Source organism: Gymnodraco acuticeps, unplaced genomic scaffold (assembly GCF_902827175.1).
Source record: "Gymnodraco acuticeps unplaced genomic scaffold, fGymAcu1.1, whole genome shotgun sequence".
NCBI classification, from domain to species: domain Eukaryota; kingdom Metazoa; phylum Chordata; class Actinopteri; order Perciformes; family Bathydraconidae; genus Gymnodraco; species Gymnodraco acuticeps.
Genome location: NW_022990652.1, coordinates 1,939,896 through 1,961,603, shown reverse-complemented (window position 1 = coordinate 1,961,603; position 21,708 = coordinate 1,939,896). Strand labels below are relative to the sequence as shown.

Here is a 21,708-nt window from a genome sequence, read left to right as displayed (position 1 = left end):
TTCAATGGGTACGGGGGTTGATTTGAACGGAACGTGGACATCAAACACACGTCATATCTGTGAGCTGCCCAGAGTGAGTATGGCACATCTGAAAGCGCGGCAGGAAGCTCAGAGATATGAGAATTACCTCATCATCCTCAACCAACAGCAATGTGCGCAGAACGGCTACGTTTGTGCACATTTTCATCTTATACATGTCACCTGACATATAGTACATAACATATTCTGTGTGTGTAGGTGTCCAATCAGTGACTGACTCCCAATCTTTAACGATTAGACCCAAATCCCTCTATCTATCAGTGGGCCCCCTGGCTAGTCAAATGTGTGGACCGCCCCTGGGATTTGACACAGTTTGTGTTGTGTGGGTGTGTGAGCAACAGGAACCAGCTGCGCAGCAAACTTCAAGCATAGTTTTAAGCATGAGCTCCTCATTCACACATTCTAACAGAAAACTCTCATAATTTACACGGATCATCAAACTAGCTGCTAGAGAATCGTAGTCTTTCAACAGTTGAGTAATTTCTTGCATTTAAATAGCTGTTTGGATGTGTTCCAGTCAGGATTTCGTCCAAACCACAGCACTGAGACTGCTCTTGTAAAGGTCTTCAATGACATCCACTTAAACACAGACAGTGACAGAACTTCAGTGTTAGTATTATTAGATCTCAGTGCTGCGTTTGACACTGTTGACCACAACATATTACTCGACCGACTAGAAAACTGGGTGGGACTTTCGGAAACAGTTCTAAATTGGTTTGAATCCTACTTAAAGGACAGAAACAACTTTGTTTCTATAGGTAAATACAAATCTGAGTTGACAAATATGACATGTGGGGTTCCTCAAGGCTCCATCTTGGGGCCTCTTCTCTTTAACATCTACATGCTACCACTGGCTCAGATAATGAAAAACAACAAAATAAATTACCATAGCTATGCGGATGACACACAAATGTACATAACCATTTCACCAGGAGACTATTCTCCAGTTAAAACACTGAGTAAGTGCATTGAACAAATCAATGACTGGATGTGTCAGAACTTTCTCCAATTAAACAAACATAAAACTGAGGTAATGGTTTTTGGAGCCAAGGCAGAACGTATACAAGTTAGCGCTGAGCTTCAGTCTGCAATGTTCAAAACAACAGATAAAGCCAGAAATCTAGGTGTAGTCATGGACATGTGACCTGAGTTTCAACAGTCACATTAAAACTGTTACTAAATCAGCCTACTATCACCTAAAGAATATATCTAGGATTAAAAGACTAATGTCACAGCAGGATTTGGAAAAACTTGTCCATGCTTTTATCTTCAGTAGACTGGACTACTGCAATGGTGTCTTCACAGGTCTCACTAAAACATCTATTAGGAAGCTGCAGCTGATTCAGAACGCCGCTGCTCGAGTCCTCACTAACACTAAGAAAGTGGATCACATCACTCCTGTTCTGAAGTCTTTACACTGGCTTCCTGTGTGTCAAAGAATAGATTTCAAAATACTGCTGCTGGTTTATAAAGCACTGAATGGTTTAGGCCCAAAATACATTTCTGATCTTCTGCTAAATTATGAACCATCCAGATCTCTCAGGTCTTCAGGGACTGGTCAGCTTTCTGTTCCCAGAGTCAGAACTAAACATGGTAAAGCAGCGTTCAGTTATTATGCTCCAAATATCTGGAACAAACTCCCAGAAACCTGCAGGTCCGCTACAACTCTTACTACTTTTAAATCCAGGCTGAAGACTTATCTTTTTGTCGCTGCTTTTAATTGAAACTGAGCCGTTGTGTTCATCAGTAAAGTGGAACTTCTGTGTGAACTATTCATATCTTAAACTGCACTGTAACTTTTTATTCATTTACTTTTTATTCATGTATTTTTTATTTTAATGTTTATTTTATTATCTTTTACTGTTTTTAAATGCCTTTGTCTGAATGTCTTTCATTTTTGTAAAGCACCTTGAATTGCCTTGTGTTGAAAGGTGCTATATAAGTAAACTTGCCTTGCCTTGCCATGTGTTACAGGTGTGTAAATGTGTCCATATCACTGTGTCTTATCAGCAGTATATTAACTGCCACAGTTGCACATTCCCTCCTTTCTAACTGTATCAACCTCCACTCACTGCCTCCTTTCCCTCAGGGTTTTCACCTCATCCTCCCTTTTTGAATTTCCGTTTCCACATTTATCCGTCTATCTGTTTCGCTCCGTCTCTGTCCCTCTCTCCTTTCTGTTTCCCCGCGGCTTCAGTATGAATGAGATTTTCATCTTTTTTTGTTGTCCGGCTCACTTCATAACTGCCTTGACAAGTCCTATATTGATTGTGTTTGCAGATTAGAATTGATTCCACTCCGCGCCGCATATTCCTTTCTATTTGCTTCTTCCTGCTGCGATGGCCGCTTTTCAGTGTCCATTCATCAAAAACGACATTTTAGGCGCTTCTCCCCGTATGAACGAAAACGATTGTGCAACACTGTATGACCAAAAAGAAAAAAATAGGGAAGTAAGGATTTTATGGAGCTCATTAAAAAATATGCTCAGTAAGGTTTATTGTGTTGTCTGTTTTCCTCCAGAAGCTAAGACCTCCCCCATCCCGTCCTCCAACGCTCCACAGAAGGCTGAGCAACCAGTGGGCGGCGCCGCCAGGCTCCTCACACACTTCTCCCCTTTGCTGCTAGGAATGCTGCTGCTGTTCATGTGGTAAGCACACACACACACACACACTTACACAAACACCAACTTTGGTTAGTGAGTCTACAGCCCCTTTGAATTGATCATGGACTCAGTCATTCAGTCACATATTGGCAAGTCGATGCATGTCTATTGAACTCTAGTGCACCGTGTTTAATGGAACAAGAGCAACACTGATTGGGTGAGTTTGTTTTATGACACAGCGGGGCATTTTTCTTCATATTTTTCTGCACAACCCCCTGAAGTGATTGAGGTAAAAATCCAATCCGAAGCTTTCGCATTTCATTAATTTCACACTTTTAACTGTGTGAATCATGCTGTAATGGTACGACTCCTGTTGAAGATCTGGACTGTGAATGCTGAAAAGCTCAAAGTCCTGCATCACAACCAAACTCACTGTGAAAGGTGTGCAAACAAGTAGGGATTGTTGCACCGTACTGCCAAACAGCACCCCTGTAATAACACGTAAACCAAATGGCGTTACCATGGCTGCCTCCCCCCCCCCTGAACACCTGCTGCTGGACGAGCCAGTGCAGCATGAGGCAGCCAGGTTCAGTTGGAGGAATATGGCACATTTAGGCCAATTGTCCACCCGTACCCTTTACTATAGGCAGTCCATCGGTTATGTGCTGTTTATACACAGTATTAGTGTTTTGTGATACAGGCCAACGCTACTTTATAATGTTACTCAACTATATATTCTCCTTTTTACTCCACTTCATTTATCTGACAGCTGAAGTTACCATCTACTTTACGTGTTAAGATTTTACAAAAAACAATAAAACACTTAGTTAGTGAAATACAATGCATAGTAACAGACTAAAGAGACATGTCTATAAGCTTCTTGCATGGTGCAAACAGACTTCTTAAGTTCTCCCCCTCTAGCGTTTCACGGTGGTATTTTACCCGGGCGGCTTTCCATTTTTCCTCCGAGCAAACATCGTCATCATCACAGGACACGTTGCACTTTGTAGTCCAAATACTTTGATTGTTCCCTTGTCCTTTAGACACTTACATGTATTCTCTTCAATAACTGGGTATAGCTACTGGGGAAAACAAAGTGTTATCCTCTTCCTGTTCTCGTTCAACATTAGTTGATGTGTTTCCTGGGTGCCTACTTTTTTTTTTTACTTCTACAACATAATGGCATCACTATGTAACACTTGCTTTTCTATTGGCTATAACTCCCAACACATTGTAGGTGATAGGCTAAGGGGCCGGACCTGTCTTCTCTTACTGTGTTAATGTTTGCACCAAAGCACATTTGGATGTATAACCAAATTCTGATTTTGATTGTTCTGAAATAAATGTGTTGTTTTGATAATGTGCCTAATTTGTGCTTGTGTCTCTTTATCCCCAGATGTGAATGTCATCATTCCTGACGGGAGGAGTAGGAGGAGAGGAGGAAGAAAAAGAGGAGGAGGAGGAGGAGGAGGCGGCGTGTCTTTTTTCTATTTTGCACATGTTTCAAGGATACAGTGCATTGATCATTTCTGTCCATCACGCAGTTACTCACCGAGATTACTTAGACATGAAACCAGACGATGATAATGCCATGGAGCATTTTTTGATAAATGGTGACGAAGAAATTCTTCAGAGGAACTTTTGAAAGTGGCTTCATCAACAGCAGCAGCAGCAGGAGCAGCGATATCAGCATAAACAGTCTTATATTTCCCCCTGGTGGCTCTGACGGGCCACAGCAGACTTTATTTGGGAATTCAGAGCAAGAAAAAACAACTCCTCACACGACAAAAAATATCTCCTTTTTTATTATTGATCATAAATTCATTTTCACCCTTTTTTTCTCAAATTGCAGCACCGTACAGACAAACACACACACATATCGAGCATTCGTGCGTGTGTTTGTGTGTATAGCACCGTAGCAGTCCCCATACAGCTAAGTCATCATGCCAAAGACTCAACTTCACCCCCCCCCCCCCCCCCTCACTTGACATAATGGATCCCAAACAACTCACTGAGCTTCCTGAAGCCTGTGTCTGCCTTCATCGTGGGTTCAAAAACCTGGAAGTTACACGATTGATGTCCCACTTAAAACGCTACTTGGGACGAGTCAGAGGAAACCCCACTAAAAGTACCATTTAACAATAAAGAAGCCACATGGACACTCAATCTGACTCTGAATCTGCCGACGACTGAATCAAGCTGACGGAGCGAGACGTTTTTTCCGACACGGGGACTAACACTTTGAAGAATTCAGTAACGTAGTGTGGCGTATTTAGACAATTAGCTTTACACCCTGCTTTCAGCGACTGGCAAAGAGGACCTGGATTGTAAAAAAAAGAAATAAAGTGGATTTGAGACTAAACAAATCTTATCGCCCACACATTTGTTTCAGTTGGACGGCGAAGACGTTTATACGAGCTTCGTTGGTTTCCCATTCTGCTCCGTGCTGTAAAATACAATAACCCAAAACAGTTTGCTTTTTAAATTCCGACAAACATCGCAGTTTCCAGTAGTAGCCAATATCACCAGTTAATTCTTATGTTATTCAAAAAGGAATATTGATGTGTTTTATTGTATTTTTTTATTTTATGGACAAATAATACCAAGACACATATAGGATTTTAGTTTTTTTTCTCTCAGATATTCATAATGGCTTAATTCTCCTTGATCCTATTTTGTAAACTATAATATGTAACTTTAACATTGAACAAAAAGTTTATTATTTAATTATAATAATAATGTATGTATTAGCAGTAGAATGTCGTAACCTGTACCTGCGGGGTCTTTTTTATAGATGTATATACAATGACAGGTTTCAACCATTAAATGTGACCATTTCACAATAAATGATGACACACTGGCCTCACACTCATTTCTCCTTCTGAACCGATGTACTGTGAACGCAACATGGCTGCTGTTATTTCACCATGTGGTCCAGAGTATTATCTCCTGACAACGCTCGATGAAGGTCAGGTGTCAATGGAGGGGCTAAAAGGCAATATTTTTAAAGACATAAGTATATTTCCATTTGCATTTAAAAACCTGTCTGAAAATGAACCAATCAGATTTGGCCACATTGTGACATCACAACAGTTTTTTTGGGTTGGGCAACCATTCGCCAATCACCAACCAAGGTAACACCCACCCACCTTATCACCTGAATCTCCTCCTCGTGCACCATTGTGTTTTTTTAACCAATCACTTCACAGAGGGGCGTGGCCAACAGCAGCTCATTAGCATTTAAAGCTACAGACACAGAATCAGCTCTTTTTAAACAGGGGTTTATGGCATGCTACAATGCACGATCTGTTTGGTATTTGGAGCCAAACACTTCAGAGACATGTTTTGTTTATATCTGAGACCTATAATTTATTGATGAAGAAGAGTATAATAGGGGACCTTTAACAGTCTCAGGTAGTGCATACAGATGCTAACTGAGAAAAGCACTATAATAAGTGTATAAGTAAGGGTTGAAATTAAACTGCATACTTTTCACTTTAAGTACAAACTACAGCTGGCTCTGCAAAGTACTTATACTGTACTTTGTGTATACAATTGGGACATACTACTTCATCATTACATTGCGCCTTGAACTTTGACCCTCGTGGTCATACTGTACATTCGTCATATCATCTACCTCTGATCTCCGAGCCTCCAATCGATGTGATGCATCTTCCGCTCTGCAGAGCATTGTGGGTCAGAAAAGCACGCTGTTATGTTGGCCAATTCGACATACTATTTATTGAGACATACTACATGTCTTTTCTGGAAACAGCCATTTAATGGGCAGATATATTTTCAAAAGGTAAAAAGAAAAACTGCAGATTCTTCACCTGATTACCTAGACATGTGTGTGCCTCTTGGATATTTAAAGATCTTTCTAAACTGTATAGAATAATTCCACGATATGATAGCTGCACAGTCTTACTGTAAGCCTATGTGTTTTTCTCTCCTAAATAATTGAGGCTTACTGTAAGGGGGTTTAGTTTAAGAGTTGGTGATCATCTATCTGCAGGTATTTATTACCTGACATCCCCTTGTTCAGATCCAGGCATGCGTTCACTTTCCCAAATGAACGCAGTGTCAACATTCAGCCCTCACATTACACTTGGAAATGAGAACAAATTAGCTATACGGTGGTTCCCAACTCTCCTTTTGACCTTTAGCTCCCGCTCTCAGTGCCTCCCTCCCCTCCTTAATCTGCCTCACGGTCTCTCTTCCTTCTCTCGAGCTCTCTTTCTTCCAATATTCTGACAAGTCCTGGCAGGCTGACGTGGAGCGCGAGGACAAATCAATACACCATCTAACAGCTGTCAGCTGGAGTCCTCTGTGTGCAGACGGGAGTGTATCTGCAGCTGTGGGCATCGCATTCATTACTCTCTCCTTGCTTGTACTGGCCCGTCCCGTGTCGATGAGAACCCAATTACTATTTAAAATGACGGGGCATCATGACATGAACAAGGAGGGTAAGGAGACCTTGACGTAAGACAAGTGAGGACACTTCTTGCATTGTAATTATTGTCCTATGTCTTGTAACGAATCTGATTAAAAAACGTCTTTACTTTATGGCTCATAAATAGCATAATAAGAACTTCAGCAGATATTTCAACATGCTCCCACAGTGTGATCCACATTATCTATAGGAAAGACTGTGTGGTCCACATTATCTATAGGAAAGACTGTGTGTGTGTGTGTGTGTGTGTGTGTGTGTGTGTGTGTGTGTGTGTGTGTGTGTGTGTGTTGTGTGTGTGTGTGTGTGTGTGTGTGTGTGTGTTGTGTGTGTGTGTGTGTGTGTGTGTGTGTGTGTGTGTGTGTGTGTGGTGTGTGTGTGTGTGTTGTGTGTGTGTGTGTGTGTGTGTGTGTGTGCACGCGCGCCACTGAGAGCCTGTCAGTTCCAACAGCCTCGCTCTGCTCTAATGACCAGCTTGACCTTTCCCTGATAACCGGCTGAATGACACCATCTCCCCTCTCTCTCAATCCGGCCCCCGCCTCTTTACACTCGCTGCCTCTCTACCTCGCTCTCCATCACTGTTTGCTATGTGTGTTTTTCACACAGTTTTAACGCACATATATATTAACTCATGGGCGTTGTGTTTTTTTTTTGGAAAGGTGATCCTGAAAAGAACCCTGCATTAATACATTAACACATTTGGCTTGGTTTGTACGATTGTGCTCTTGTTTATCCAACAGTGCATGTGTTCTTTACTTTACTCAAATCTGTTCAAACATAGTTCTTTGTTGCCATACACACTGATGAGAAATTTGTTTGGATTCTTCCAAAACGTAGCTACCTCTGTTTGAAATGTGTCAGTGGCCACTTTATAAGATGATCTGTAAGCAATACGAGAGACAACTCTAATGTCCAGCCTCTCCTCCTACAAAAAACGACCATATAGGTCGATTGTTCAGTAGCTAAATACGACCCAGAGTCACGTTTTAAAGTGTAGCACCTCTAGTGGTCGTGTAAGAAACAACATGCTCCTGTCGATCGCAAACGCTCCGGAGGGTCGTTTATTCACAAATAACCCTCTCTGGAAAATCCTAAATTGTGGAATAGTTTGGCCATTAAAATGCTTTTTTATTAGATTTCTAGCGAGAAGTGTATATTGTACTTTTATAATCTACGTCCAGTGGATGTGTAGGATCTACAGTTTGATAGATATACGAAGATGATTTGAGGTCTCGCCAGGAGAACGTGTACTGTATATGGGGCAGCTTCCATATGAAGTTAGCGTGGGTGAAAACAGTATTTCCGGTCTCAAAATTTTCATAATAAAACCGGAAGTATTCCCCACACTGTTAAATGATTACGCAGTGATATCTCCATTACTCATCCACTAAAAAACATCAGTTTATCCTTGTTAATTACACAATATTGATTGGTTTAAATTGTGTACAATGCTTTTGTGTTTTTAACCTTCGATTCGGAGAAAAAAATTGTTTTTTTCGGAGTTTAGACACCACAGAGTTTCCGAAGACACTACACTACCCAGAATCCCCAGCTATTGTTTGGGACTACAACATCCGCCTTGCTTTACAAACCCCGTGATTAGCCCTCAAGCTCTGTGATTGGATGTTGGAGTGGCAGTGTACGTGGCCGGCAGGTGCAAACGCGGAACAACGGCCCAAAACGCATACATAAGCAGGAAACAGCTGCAAATAATGAAATGAAAAACAAACAAACCCTGAAAACAAATACAACAGAAAAACGCTGCATTTACAGAAATGTTGCAAACTAAATACAACACACAAACCCCGAAAACAAACGCAACAAAAAAACGCTGCAAATACCAAAATGATATGCAAAGTCCAAAGCACGTACAAATCCCAAAACACATACAAAAAAAACATTCCGGAAGTGCTCCAGGCCTCTAGGGGGCGCGCTACGTGGAACAGATTGATGTCTGACCAGACATAGAGAGAACGAACAAGAGTGATGGAAATCGAGAGGAAAGAAAGTTCATTTAAGTGGAGAAAGATATAAGAAGGTAAGTTTTGTTTTAATACATAGAGCGTCATATTTATATAGCTAGCGTTAGTGTGCCTAACTACTACACCAGCTGAGGAGAGGAGAGCTTCACGTGAAGAGAAGATAAAGTGAGGGAAGAACATTTTTAAAAGAGATGACAAATCAAGTGCAGGCAAATAACACGGGCCATAGTGAGTACCGCGGAAAAAGGACATTTGAATTATTAGCAGTTTGTTTATATGTATATATTTGTGTATAGATGTTGCAACTATAGCCTACAGAGCTTTAGCAATTACCTATAACTATGGTCATGCTAATAAAGCTATTGAATTGAGAGAGATGTGACAACATGTGAAGAGGGACAAAGTAATGACAGGAGAGTAGTGTGCATTAGACATGCTCAAGAACAAATATAGAGACATTCAAGGAGAGAGAACACAGATTCAACGGTAAACATGATGTATCTTTCTATTTATTTAGCTAACCACTATTTAGACTATGTGTTTTTGATTAACTTGATTAAATGGATTTACTACATCAATGTATGTCTTTTCAGGCCGCCATGTTTTGTCCTTTCTGTGGCCAGCATCTGGGGACAGTTCAAGTGTTCTGTGGCTCCTGTGGCAAACATGTACAGTTTTTGGCAGAAGTTGAACACAACAGTAAGTTCACTTTTTTTATTGTATCTGTTTCAAATGCAAGAAATAAGGATTCAACACACTACTCTGTTTAGAATACGAATTGGCAGATGCGTATCACTAGTTATCAGCATGAAGGACACATTTTTTCATTGTCTGTTTATGTGAAATATGTAGAAGCCATCATTAAATTGTAGACCAATGCATGATTAAATACACAAAACAGCTTATATTATACATTCATAATTGTGTATTAGTTCTATCTTTATAGAGAACATTATATATTTAGAATCAGATTTTGAGACAGTGAGCGGCTGGGAAAGTCACACCACCATGGGGCACAAACAGTTGCTGACGTGATGTTTTCTTCATTCTCAGGCATTCCATAAGGAAGGTCAGGAACTCACGCTTGGGACCACCATTGTCCCCTCCATCCTCAGTGTGTCCCTCATCATCAGTGAACTTAACTGACATCTCATGAGAGGGATCGAATGAGGCACCTTTGAAGCTGCGGATTGCTCCATCGCACACACTGGCTCTATTAATATTGAACCTGCTGCAAGATGTATTTGTTATTTTTGCAGAGAGTTCTGCAACAATGTGTGCCGCAGTCAGGTATTCTGTGCTGGGAAAGACAAAGTGATGTATTGTAATATTAAATGATGAAGCTAGTAATAAGATTTACAGAATAGAATAGAAAAATTAAGTGGTAATAGTAACAATTAATACCTTTGCTCCATTGTGTCTTCTGGCTCAGACTGGCTATCAATATTGATAAGTGCATACACAGTTGTGTAGTTGCTGCAGTGAGAAGACAGTTGAATAATTACTTTCAAATACCTAATATATGCATGACAGTCATATTTACAAAAGGATGTCGATCCTCTTCCTGTTGTTTCAATACATTGGGTTCTAAACTGACAACAGCACTTTGTCATACTCCTGCACAATCCTTGTAAACATTTGAAATGGATGCAACAAAAAATATCTGATCTTTGAAAAATATTTGTGGGTGTTTTTTGTATTGTCTTCACTAAGATGTCAGATGTTGTGGGTGTCATTTGGAAATGTATAAAATTATAATTGTTCTGCTTCCTGGCAATGTTACCCACTGTGATTGGAGGCTATACAAACAAACAATGTAAAATAAAGATACACAGCAAACAACTGTGTCACGATGCAACTGTCAACCTCGTTTACCTATAGAAGTGGTTCTGACCCGGGGCAGACTGGACCTCTTCCTGGAATGGGGTTGGTGCTCCATCCTATTTTTACCCAGGAAATAAGTGCACACAAAGGTATTTATTGATTTCATGTTCACAAATTCAAACCTACATGGTATAATTACATTTGTAATTAGTCTTACCCGATCAGACGCTGGTTGTGGGTGCCTGAGAGGTCTGATAAAGGTTAACAACAAATATATTCAAACTACTGTACTGTTAAAACATTCTGCTTCTTGTGGCACAAAATAATATGTTGACAATGTTTTATTTTACCCTGCAAACTGTTGTCCATTCGTGGAGTGCTCACTTTTGGAACATTTGGAATGTCCCACACCTGCATACAACACACAAATGACTGACTGAAATAAAATAAATTCACTTTAATTAAGAATAAATGCCACGATAAATCCAAACTGACCAAGGTACATTATATTGTTGACCGTCCTTTAACTCTCACATTAGGATTTACATTGAAGCACAATAAACCAACTCCTCTCTGCACCTATAATATATCTATATGATGTCAAGAGTTACATTTAGGTGCACAGACAGTGCTGTCTCTTGACTTGCAAGCTCTTTCACCAAACAAGCTAACGCTAGCTGGGTAAATATGGCGCTCTTTGTATCAAAACAAAACTTACCTTTTTATATATCGTCTTTTTCCACTTCGATCAACTTCGTTTCCTCCGGCTTCAATTTGCAGCACTCTTGTTCGTTCCCTCTATGTCTGGTCAGACATCAATCTGTTCCACGTAGCGCGCCCCCTAGAGGCCTGGAACACTTCCGGAATGTTTTTTTTTGTATGTGTTTTGGGATTTGTATGTGCTTTGGACTTTGCATGTCGTTTTGGTATTTGCAGCGTTTTTTTGTTGCGTTTGTTTTCGGGGTTTGTGTGTTGTATTTAGTTTGCATCATTTCTGTAAATGCAGTGTTTTTTGGTTGTATTTGTTTTCAGGATTTGTTTGTTTTTCATTTCAGGATTTGCAGCTGTTTCCTGCTAATGTATTTGTTTTTGGCCGTTGTTCCGCGTTTGCACCTGCCGGCCACCGTACCCAAGGACACCGTACAATTTGTTAAAAATGTTTTTTTTAAAACCGCTAATAGGCAACAGAACATGATAAAAACACAAACAGGAAATCATGGAGGAGACAGTCAAGTGGACACAAATGAAACATATAATGGGGAGCACTACAGTGAGTAAGCAGATTTGAACACTTTGTTCTACTCCACTACAATTCAGAGGTTAACCTGGTATTTTTACTCTACTACATTTATTTTTGTTACTTTGCAGATTCTGATTAATGATGTGAAATATAAACAACCCTTAAATCAGACTTTAGTTACACCTGAGTCAAATTCAGCCTTATCAGTTTGTCTGTTTTGCACATCCTCCTTTTATTGTAGAGATCACTACAGTATCTTCTTGATATTTTCTATTCTATATTTCTATCATTGACCCCTATTTTGTATGTAGGCTACTCTTAATATTTAAATGTTTTCATCAAATATAACTTATTCAACAACTAAATTCAATAACGTGCTTTAACCACTAGGAGGTGCGGTTTAAAAAAACAGTGGTCTAGTTCAGTGCTTCTCAAACTTTTTTCAGTAATGTACCCCCTTTGAAACCACATGTTCTCAGCCAAGTACCCCCTGACCGACCCCGAACATTTTTGATCGGAAAAGCCAATACAAATAATTCCAAGATTTATTAACTCCTTCATGCATTACAGCAAACTAAGGATATTTTCATTTTATGCATGAAAAAAAATAACAACATTTTTTAAAAACTGATTTTTCCAAGGAGTTTTTCAACTGAAGTAATATCTGTTTAACAAACCAATGAACAAAATGATATATTATGCAAAACTATAAAATACAATACACACATTTGACATGTTTATATGAGGACCCCCTTGGTGGTTCTATGAATATTTTTTATAAAATTGTGTTTTCTATTTAACTTATTGTAGCCTACTAAGGTTTTTGTAATCATGCATGGTATTTTTTTAATTAACTTTTTTTAGTTTTCTTAAATCTCACATACCCCATGCAGTACCCCAACGTACCCCTAGGGGTCCGCGTACCCCCATTTGAGAATCACTGGTCTAGTTAATAAAACATAATAATATCAAACATAATATGACTATTCACTTTATTGTGAAATTAAAACAGAACGGTAAAGGAAAATACAGTTTCAGTCTCTCGATGTGAAGCTGATGCATTGTACCATGAACTTGTATAGACCTGTAACAGTCAACTGCATGAGGAGTTGGAAAGGTAGTTCAGAAAATCAGTGATATCTTTAAAAACTACAAAAAAGTCCCTTTCTATCAGCTGTGCACCGTTAGGGTGTAAATACAGACTATCTACTAATTGGATCAAATATAAAAGTCAGCCGAATTAGTGTTGATACTGCAAGGAGACGTATTGTGTGAAAAGAAATGGAAGATGTTGTGTAATTGTTGATATATTTATGGTCTACGTCACGTATTCAGTTTTGGCGGCATCTCTTCCAGTTTGTCAAAAGGTCTTCTGATCAGGGCTCTATAAATAAATATCTACGGCAGATATGTAATATTTAATGCAGCTGAACCGTGTATTACAATGCCGTTATGTGATGACTTTCAAAGAGAAAAGCAAGAACACTCGGAATAAAGTATTATTTTATTTTTTTTAAATGTTTTCCGATTTCATATCACATAAACACCATATCCCGACGTGCATTGCGGCGTGATTTTAGCCTATCAAAACCTCTGAAAACCTCTCAGAATCGAAAGAGAAAAACCTATGGGAAAAACACAAAAGCATTGTACACAATTTAAACCAATTAATGTCGTATAATTAACTAGGATAAACTGATGTTTTTTAGTGGATGAGTACTGCAGATATCACTGTTAAATCATTTGATCATTGGTTTTATTATGAAAACGTCGAGACCGGAAATACTGTTTTCAACCCGTAACTTTACATGGAAGCTTGCCGCATACACGTTCTCCTGACGAAACCTCAAACCATCTTCGTAATATCTATCAAACTATAGATCTATCATCCTACATATCGACTGGACGTGGATTCTAAAAGTACAATATATACTTCTCGCTAGAAATCTAATCATAAAGCGTTTTAATGGCCAAACTATCCTACAATTTAGGATTTTACAGAGAGGGTTATTTGTGAATAAACAACCCTCTGTAACGTTTGCATTCAACGGGAGCACTAGAGGCCGACAACTTTAAAACGTAATTATAGGTCGTATTAAGCGCTTGAACAAACGACATATTTGGTCGTAATAAGAGCTTGAACAATCGACCCATTTGGTCGTATGAGTTGGAGGACTTGTTGCTAATGTCTCTTAAATCTAATGGCATGAGAATTAAACATTTCGATTGAGTGGTATTAAAATGAGTGTTTGAAAGAAATGAAAATGAAAAAATACATTTATCTAAACTGACACATTTAAAAATGTTTAAAAATAAATTCACTTCAGGAGTTTTATTGAATCCTTAGTTGGCCCACAGGAGGGCTTGCAAGAGGGCCTCCCTGTGCGCTGTCTGTGGTGCTGAAACATTCTCTCTCTCTCTCTCTCTCTCTCTCTCTCTCTCTCTCTCTCTCTCTCTCTCTCTCTCTCTCTCTCTCTCTGCCTGTCTCCATGGTGCTGAATAATTCAGATGCATCACGGTATATCCCACTTCTCTGATTTCATATCTCCTCTGTCCTCATGTGACCTGAAAATCAATTAAATCCACCATCAAGATATTCCTGTTCCTTTGCTCTGTGCATAAGGGATAGGTGGAGCAGGATATCAGTGTGTCATGCTGCATTAGTAACTATTCACCTGTGTTAAAGTATATAGTGACAAATTGTCAGTCTCTTCTTGTATCCTCCATCTCCTCTCATTTAAAATTAGACCTGAAAGGACTGCTAATAAAAAAAAAACCTTTTGGCAGACATCCTGCAGTCAGCTCTAAGAATACTGATGATGTTTGCCTCTCAAATCAACAAATCACTCCACCAATTGCTTGTCAGCCTTAACAACAAAACACACAGTTGATTATTTTGAGTTTACGTGGTGGATTTCCCGTGATTGCATTGAACCTATCACTCTTGTAGAGAACTGACCAAAATGCCAAATATTTGTTGTTTTAGATCATTTCTGATTCTGAAAAAAAATCTTTTCAGAAGTGCATCAGGGAATTTAGTTTCAAGGTTATCTGAACAAAGGCAGACATGTCTTTCCATGTACAAAGCAACTGTGGACATCATTCAAAACACAGGAGTATAACAAGTTGATCAAAGAATGTGGAGCTCAATCAGACAATGAGCAAAACGCTTGTAAATCTCACTGAATACAACGTCAGAGGAAACAAGCTTAAACAGAGAAAAATCCAACCACTGATTGTATTTGAATTTCCAAATGGATCCCTAATGAGAAAATCATTTTCAACTAAAACAACCAAGCTCATTAAAGACACCCCATCAAAAGAGATTACATTGATAGGATCTTAGATCTTTGTTTGAGACAACATTGGATTTTACATCAGTGGTGAAATTGAAAAGCATGGCAGGTCTGACCCACTATGTAGTAGAGGATTAGCAAGTTTGCCATTTGAAATATGGGAGCCAATAATATCCCCCACTCAAGGTTTAATATGATCATTATTTCATATTCATAAAATATAAATACTGATTTAAGAAATAACCGTTTGTTATTGGTTGGTCCTGAACTGCTGAAGAGAATACTGTTTATTTTAAAATGTGTCATCTCTTTCATTTGATGACTTTGAAGGCTAGCAATACAGTGTAGTGTCTGCTTTCCAACACAGTTCAAACATGTCCTTCTCTAGTTACAGTATGATGTTTACAGTGTTCATTGCCCAGTCATTGGTTTTCATGCTGTGGTCTCTTCCACCTTCTAGTGATGCTCCGAGAAACTGCAGCCACTAAGAGTGTACTGTATCTCTGTAAATGCCTTGCTCTAATGATTCTGCCGTTATAAAAATACATGTTCTCAAATACAAAAACAGTACAGATTATCTACCATCTACTTCATTGAAAAACACTATTGAATACGTCTTTAACCAAACCATTTGCTTTTGTGAATTACATCACAATGAAGAGGAAAAACTATTTAAATATAATTTGTATCAAATAGGTAACACTTAAAGGTCAGACATAACATTTATGTCAAGTTCTTTAACGTAGCCCAGATGCTAGAGTGCTATTTCAAGTGTCTAACACATTAACAGTCAACTCTTTTACACCACTTTTTTTACTCATCCTTTCTGAACATTTTATGATAAGAAAAACTGCCAGTGTTGGTGTTCTTTCATACTTGCCCCTTTTGTTTCCGTTATCATACTTTCTGAAATGTCTTAATAAGTAACAATAGATGTCCCCATTTGCTGTTCAGCTCATGCCCTCTTGGTGGCAGCAACGCGACATAGCAGCCTACAAACACCACAGAAGAAGAGTGAAGCCTGGAGGACCGGTCGGATAACCAATGCAGGGCATGGGGTGAGTAACGATATATATATATATATATATATCAACCGGCTAACACAAATGACCGTAAAACCATTTAAACCACCGAAAATACAGTTAAAAACAAACGTTTTAATGGTAAACGAACGATGTCATGTTGTATAATTCACTAAATAGCAGAGCTAATCGTGACAGCTGATGCCGCCTACACATAGCAGCATCTCTGTCACTGTTAGCCGTTAGCTCTCTGATATTGTAGCTCTGTAACAAAAGGTTATACAACATGTCTTTATTTACTAACGTCTTGTTAACGTCAAACGAATAAAAAGTGAATTGGCTTAATTAACCATGCTGACGTTACACCAGAGAACACCGGTTGCTAACAGCAGGTGACAGAAATAACTAGCTAGCTAATTAAACATTCATACTCTGGGGCATTACATCACGTGTTTCTTTTTTCAAATGCAAGAGACTGCAGCTCGAGATGCACTCAGAGAGACTGCTCGTGGACCTGTCGTACATTTCTCTGTATTGCATGAGAGACACAGACCTATTTCCGTGTTCCCTCCGGGTTTAAAGACACGGAATGTCTCAGATGAACGCTGTGTTTGATGAGGAGACACAGGCTGTCTCTGGGGTCTGTTCTGGTTGTCAAAGTACAAATACTATGGTCTTGTAGTACTCTACTACAAGTAAAAGTACAACTGATATGCTGTTAAAGTACTCCACTACAAGTTAAAGTACAAATACTATGGTCTTTTAGTACTCTACTACAAGTAAAAGTACAAATACTATGGTCTTATAGTATTCCACTACAAGTAAAAGTACAAATACTATGGTCTTATAGTATTCCACTACAAGTAAAAGTACAAATAATATGGTCTTATAGTATTCCACTACCAGTAAAAGGCACAAATACTTTGGTCTTAAAGTACTCCACTACAAGTAGAAGTATAAATCCTCTAGCCTTGAATAAATGTACTTAGTTACTTTCAACCACTGGCATTGATGTTTATTAAAAATAAAAAGGGACATTCAGACTAGGACTGCTGTTTACAGTGTTTATTTTTGTGTGCTAATTGTTGTGCTAAAAGGCTTCAGTTGTATATTACTTATTTATATTGATTTATAAGACTCCATGAACAGTGATACAGTTGAATGTGATACAACAATGTTATACTATTATTGTGGAGGCTTGTTGTTATGCCTGATTGCCCTTTGGATTGCTCAATCTGTGGTCATTGGAGCAGCATAGAGAGAACATCGTGCCTTTGTTATGTATCTTTGTACCAAGCATGAAGCAGAAGCACACACAGACATTTAATTTGTTTGATTGATATTATATATATTAGGCAAATTGACTAGTTTATTTTTTTGTTATTTAACAACATGGGGTACAAACATATACTGTAAATATGTAAACAAATATACATTTATGTAACCATCTTTTCTTCGCCTCTTACATTTCCCCTCTCGTCACCAGGCTACCTGACTCTTGCTGACCCTCAGTGACGATTGGCCCACTCAGCCGTTAGTCAATATGCAAGGATTCTACTCCAAGCTGGACGCGGTCCCCCTGCTGGGGGCGGGGGGCCTGGGGGGGGAGGGGGCCCCGCTCCCTCTGAGCCTGGCTGTGGAGACGGAGAAGGCTCAGGCCCTGCTGCAGACCTTTAGCTCCGCCTCCCTGCTGGCGTCGGCAGGCCTCGGCATGTTCTGTGTGGTGGCGGACCACGGCCTCCAGCTGTCCGTCATCCAGAACCACCTGTGGCTGCGCGCCGCCCTGGACAACGCCACGCACGGATTGGTGGGGCTGTGGTCGTGGGCCGTGGTGATTGGACTGAGGAAAAAGAGCGACGTGTACGAGGTGCTGCTGGCCGGCCTGCTGGCCTCCATCATCGACCTGGACCACTTCTATATGGCGGGGTCCCTGTCACTCAAGGTAGACCCGCCCCCTGCTGAGGGCTCTTCTACATGTTTAAGACTAGAAATGTACCACATTTGGAAATAGTGCAATATAATTCATAGGAATTTTGGAGAAAATATCTTATTTAGCAATTCTTTACAATAAAGTATAGGATGACTTTTTATATTTTTATTACAAACAATGCTCTTTTTTATTGAAGTTCTTCAACTTAGTATAGTCGTATTTTGTGCGAAAATACTAATGACATGCTATATAATTACTTTTTTATCATATTTTAAACAAAATACTCTAAAGGGCTAGCAGGTTGTGTGCACAGATAAATAAATAAATACAAGATGAAATTCAAAGTAGATATTGTAATGATGTGTTTCTGCTGAAGTACATCCAGAGATACTTTATCTTAACTGCCTCCCTCCCTCCAGGCGGCCGTCTCCCTCCCCCACCGCCCCCCCCTCCACTGCTCCTCCATCATCCCCGTCCTCTGTCTCTCGCTGCGCTTCCTCATGTGGATCGGACGCCTCAAAGACGCCTGGTGCTCCCTGCCGTGGATGCTGTTCATCTCCATGGCGACGCACCACGTCCGGGACGCCGTGCGCCACGGCCTGTGGGTGTGTCCGTTCGGAAACACGGCCCCCCTCCCCTACTGGCTGTACGTCAGCACCACGGCAACGCTGCCCCACCTGTGTTCTGTGCTCATGTACCTAACAGGGACCAGGGACGTGATCTCCACCAAACACGGGGTGGCCATCGATGTGTAGACGTCCTCCCTGATTGGTTGGTGATCTGGTGGGGATACAAGATGCTCTCTGAGACGACTTTTAGAAATTGGAAATTACTGGAGAAAACATTTGAAGGATGAACTTGTTCTTTCAGCTTATTGGAGAGAAATGTTGGCGAAGAATCAAGTTTTTTTCACCCGAAAGGATGAGAAAACTGTCAGTAGGACAACAAAATATGGGTTTTCTTTGGAGTCGTGTATAATAATTGGTTTTTCGAAAAAGAGTGTATGTGCCCAGTATGGATTTTGCTCTTTATGGTATGAAACGATCAGGATCCTGATACCTGTCTCCTGTGCTAAATGCTAAATGCTAACGGAGGGACCCTTTAAACCTTCGCCATATCGTTCCGCAGAGGCGTTTCCGCTCTCTGGTCATCTTCAGGACATGAACCCTAACCACTATCACGTCCTGTCCTAAGAAGGAACACTCAAGGAAAAGTCAACCAAAGTTCAACCCCCCCCCCCCCTCCCCCCTCTCTGACAGACCTGTTATCAGTGTCACTCTCACCCGGAGTATGTTCTTCCACTGTGCTTTTAAAACTGTGAATCTGCCATAGTAGTGAAGTTTAGTGTATCGTACGTTCATTGTAGAGTTTTAAAGGAACACACACCTTTCTTCTCATGGCTCTGCCTCTACTGCTTGGATAATGTTCACTCAAAGATACGTTTTCCTGGAAGAGCCCAGAAATGTCCGTGCTAACCGTGTCGGCCGTGGATCAGGATGTTGTTATAAATCAGTTTGTTTCTAACATGTGCGGCCTCTAGTCTTTTGACTTTAGGGTAGTTGGATTTAACTGATTTCTGTAGGTTTCATTCTTACCGTTGCAAACGTCCACCTTGTGCTTTTAGACAGATTTGGCTCCACTGTGGCAGCGAAAGCTAAGTATGAAATTAGTCTTTTGTATTTTATAATGTCATGGCTGTGTGACCTCTCTATTTGACATCAATCATAAAAAAGCTGAGGGACCCGGAGATAGGCTGGATTCATATTTTTGAAGTGTTAAACATTCAAGTGAATCTTTTGTTCAACGGTGAGTCCAACGCTAGTAATATCTTCATATTACTTGTTGATGTAGGTGCATTAACCTGCTGTATAGGGTTCTGTGATGAAATGATTGATCAAATACATGCTGAAATGTAGTGGTGAAGCCATGAGTAGAAGAAGGACATTTATTTCAAATATTTATCATGTACAATCATTTACTAAGACATAAAACATTTAGAGGTAGGAAGTCATTGCACTGCTTGTGTTTCATTCCTTAACAGTATAGTTTACTGTATTATACATGATGCATTATATGTGGTAACAGAGTGGATTTAGTGACTTTTAGGAACTTAAGTTATTTGAGTGTCATTTTCAGTGTAAAAGGGATGGTGGACTCGTCAAGACTTAAGCCTGCTTGTATCTTTCTGAATTTGGACCGATTTGAAGTAATCACTTTTATCTCAAATATCAGCTACAAAATGTTTGCTTTTTTTTTTTTTTGTGGAGCGGCTGGTAACTGTAAGGTCGTAGTGATGCTTTTTGTCCACTAGGGGGCTGCAGTGAGCTTCAAAATGTGTCCTTTGGAATAAATCTGGTCTTAAAGTTTGAATAATTGCACAGAAAATTCCAAAATGTACTGAACTTCAGAAAGTTACTTTGTGGATGCCATCCCGTTTTTGTTGCCAGTGTCATTTGAAAGTAAAATAATTTATTGTTGCTGCTTATGTTCAAATGGTAAACTTTATTTATGCAATATTAAGTTGAATTTTGCACAATTTCATTTATTTTTATTTTAAATTATTTTTTATATGGGCCCTATGTTGAACATGTTTTATGACGAACTTCATTAGTATTAAAGTATAGATAGTCATGATGGTTTTAATGTGTCCTTTCTTTCTCAATAAAGTATATCCTGTGTATACTGTATATCCCTTGTTTGTGAATCAATATGCTTGCTAAACTATATATTGTGACTTTAACATTTGTAATGATAATTTTCGTGGCATAACAAATATCTTAATCTAGGTGTCACGTACAGCAGGGGTTGTTAAGGTTTATAAGGCGGCGCTATTGAGCAACCTTTCCATACCGAAACAAAATAAACATAGCAGATAACTGTTTGTTACTGTGTGTGACTGCGTGTGTCAAGTTCTGTATATGCATCGCTAAGCCCAAAAGAAGTACTTATTTTATGTCGAACAATGCGTTGCCACGGTAACGTGTTCCAAGAACCACACAAGTTACGGCGTCTGGCTGGCGAGGTATTAACATTTAGCAGACCAAATATAGTGGTGATCTGGTTAACCTGCTCAACAATAACTTCCTACTTATCCAACGTGTGAGGTTCTAAAACAGTTTTGACCATTTAGAGGCGAGTTACAGCATTTTATTATTCCTGACAAGTGTGCAAAACAAGTTGTTAAGCATGCTAAGGACTCTCAAAAACGCGATTCATTTTGGTGAAAATAATATTATAGTAATCCTTGCAATTTCTAAAGGTTTTTCTCTCGGCCTCGGGCCCTAAACAGATTATGTAGACAATGAGTGCTGTTATAAAAGGTA

General features: G+C 39.6%; 2 protein-coding genes and 1 long non-coding RNA gene across 6 annotated transcripts in view; 2 read left to right on the top strand and 1 right to left on the bottom strand.

Annotated features, from left to right (window-relative positions):
- The window catches only part of cntfr (ciliary neurotrophic factor receptor), a 259,028-nt gene extending 253,527 nt beyond the window's left edge, over positions 1-5,501 (top strand). For 3 of the 4 annotated variants that reach the window (XM_034229505.1, XM_034229504.1, XM_034229502.1), the window contains 2 exons: positions 2,560-2,686; positions 4,038-5,501. In XM_034229505.1, the coding sequence (XP_034085396.1) occupies positions 2,560-2,686; position 4,038 (128 nt within the window). In that variant the 3' untranslated portion in view covers positions 4,039-5,501. The remainder of the gene's footprint in view (positions 1-2,559; positions 2,687-4,037) is intronic. The other variant, XM_034229503.1, reaches the window with a different exon arrangement.
- Positions 5,502-10,989: 5,488 nt separating this feature from the next.
- Positions 10,990-11,711, bottom strand: LOC117554889. The gene is made up of 4 exons (XR_004570330.1): positions 11,616-11,711; positions 11,248-11,308; positions 11,115-11,148; positions 10,990-11,013 (listed from the first exon to the last, which is right to left on the bottom strand). It is a non-coding gene; the product is annotated as an uncharacterized LOC117554889 (long non-coding RNA).
- A 4,696-nt stretch (positions 11,712-16,407) lies between these two features.
- Positions 16,408-21,072, top strand: tmem267 (transmembrane protein 267). The gene is made up of 3 exons (XM_034229468.1): positions 16,408-16,491; positions 17,942-18,397; positions 18,805-21,072. The coding sequence occupies exons 2-3, from the start codon at positions 17,999-18,001 to the stop codon at positions 19,138-19,140; spliced, it is 735 nt and encodes a 244-aa protein (XP_034085359.1). The 5' UTR covers positions 16,408-16,491; positions 17,942-17,998; the 3' UTR covers positions 19,141-21,072.
- Positions 21,073-21,708: the final 636 nt, after the last annotated feature.

Coding starts and splice junctions, on each gene's coding strand:
- tmem267 (XM_034229468.1), top strand. CDS start 17,999: ATGCAAGGATTCTACTCCAAGCTGGACGCGGTCCCCCTGCTGGGGGCG. Junction 18,398..18,804: donor CGGGGTCCCTGTCACTCAAG/GTAGACCCGCCC, acceptor CCCTCCCTCCAG/GCGGCCGTCTCCCTCCCCCA.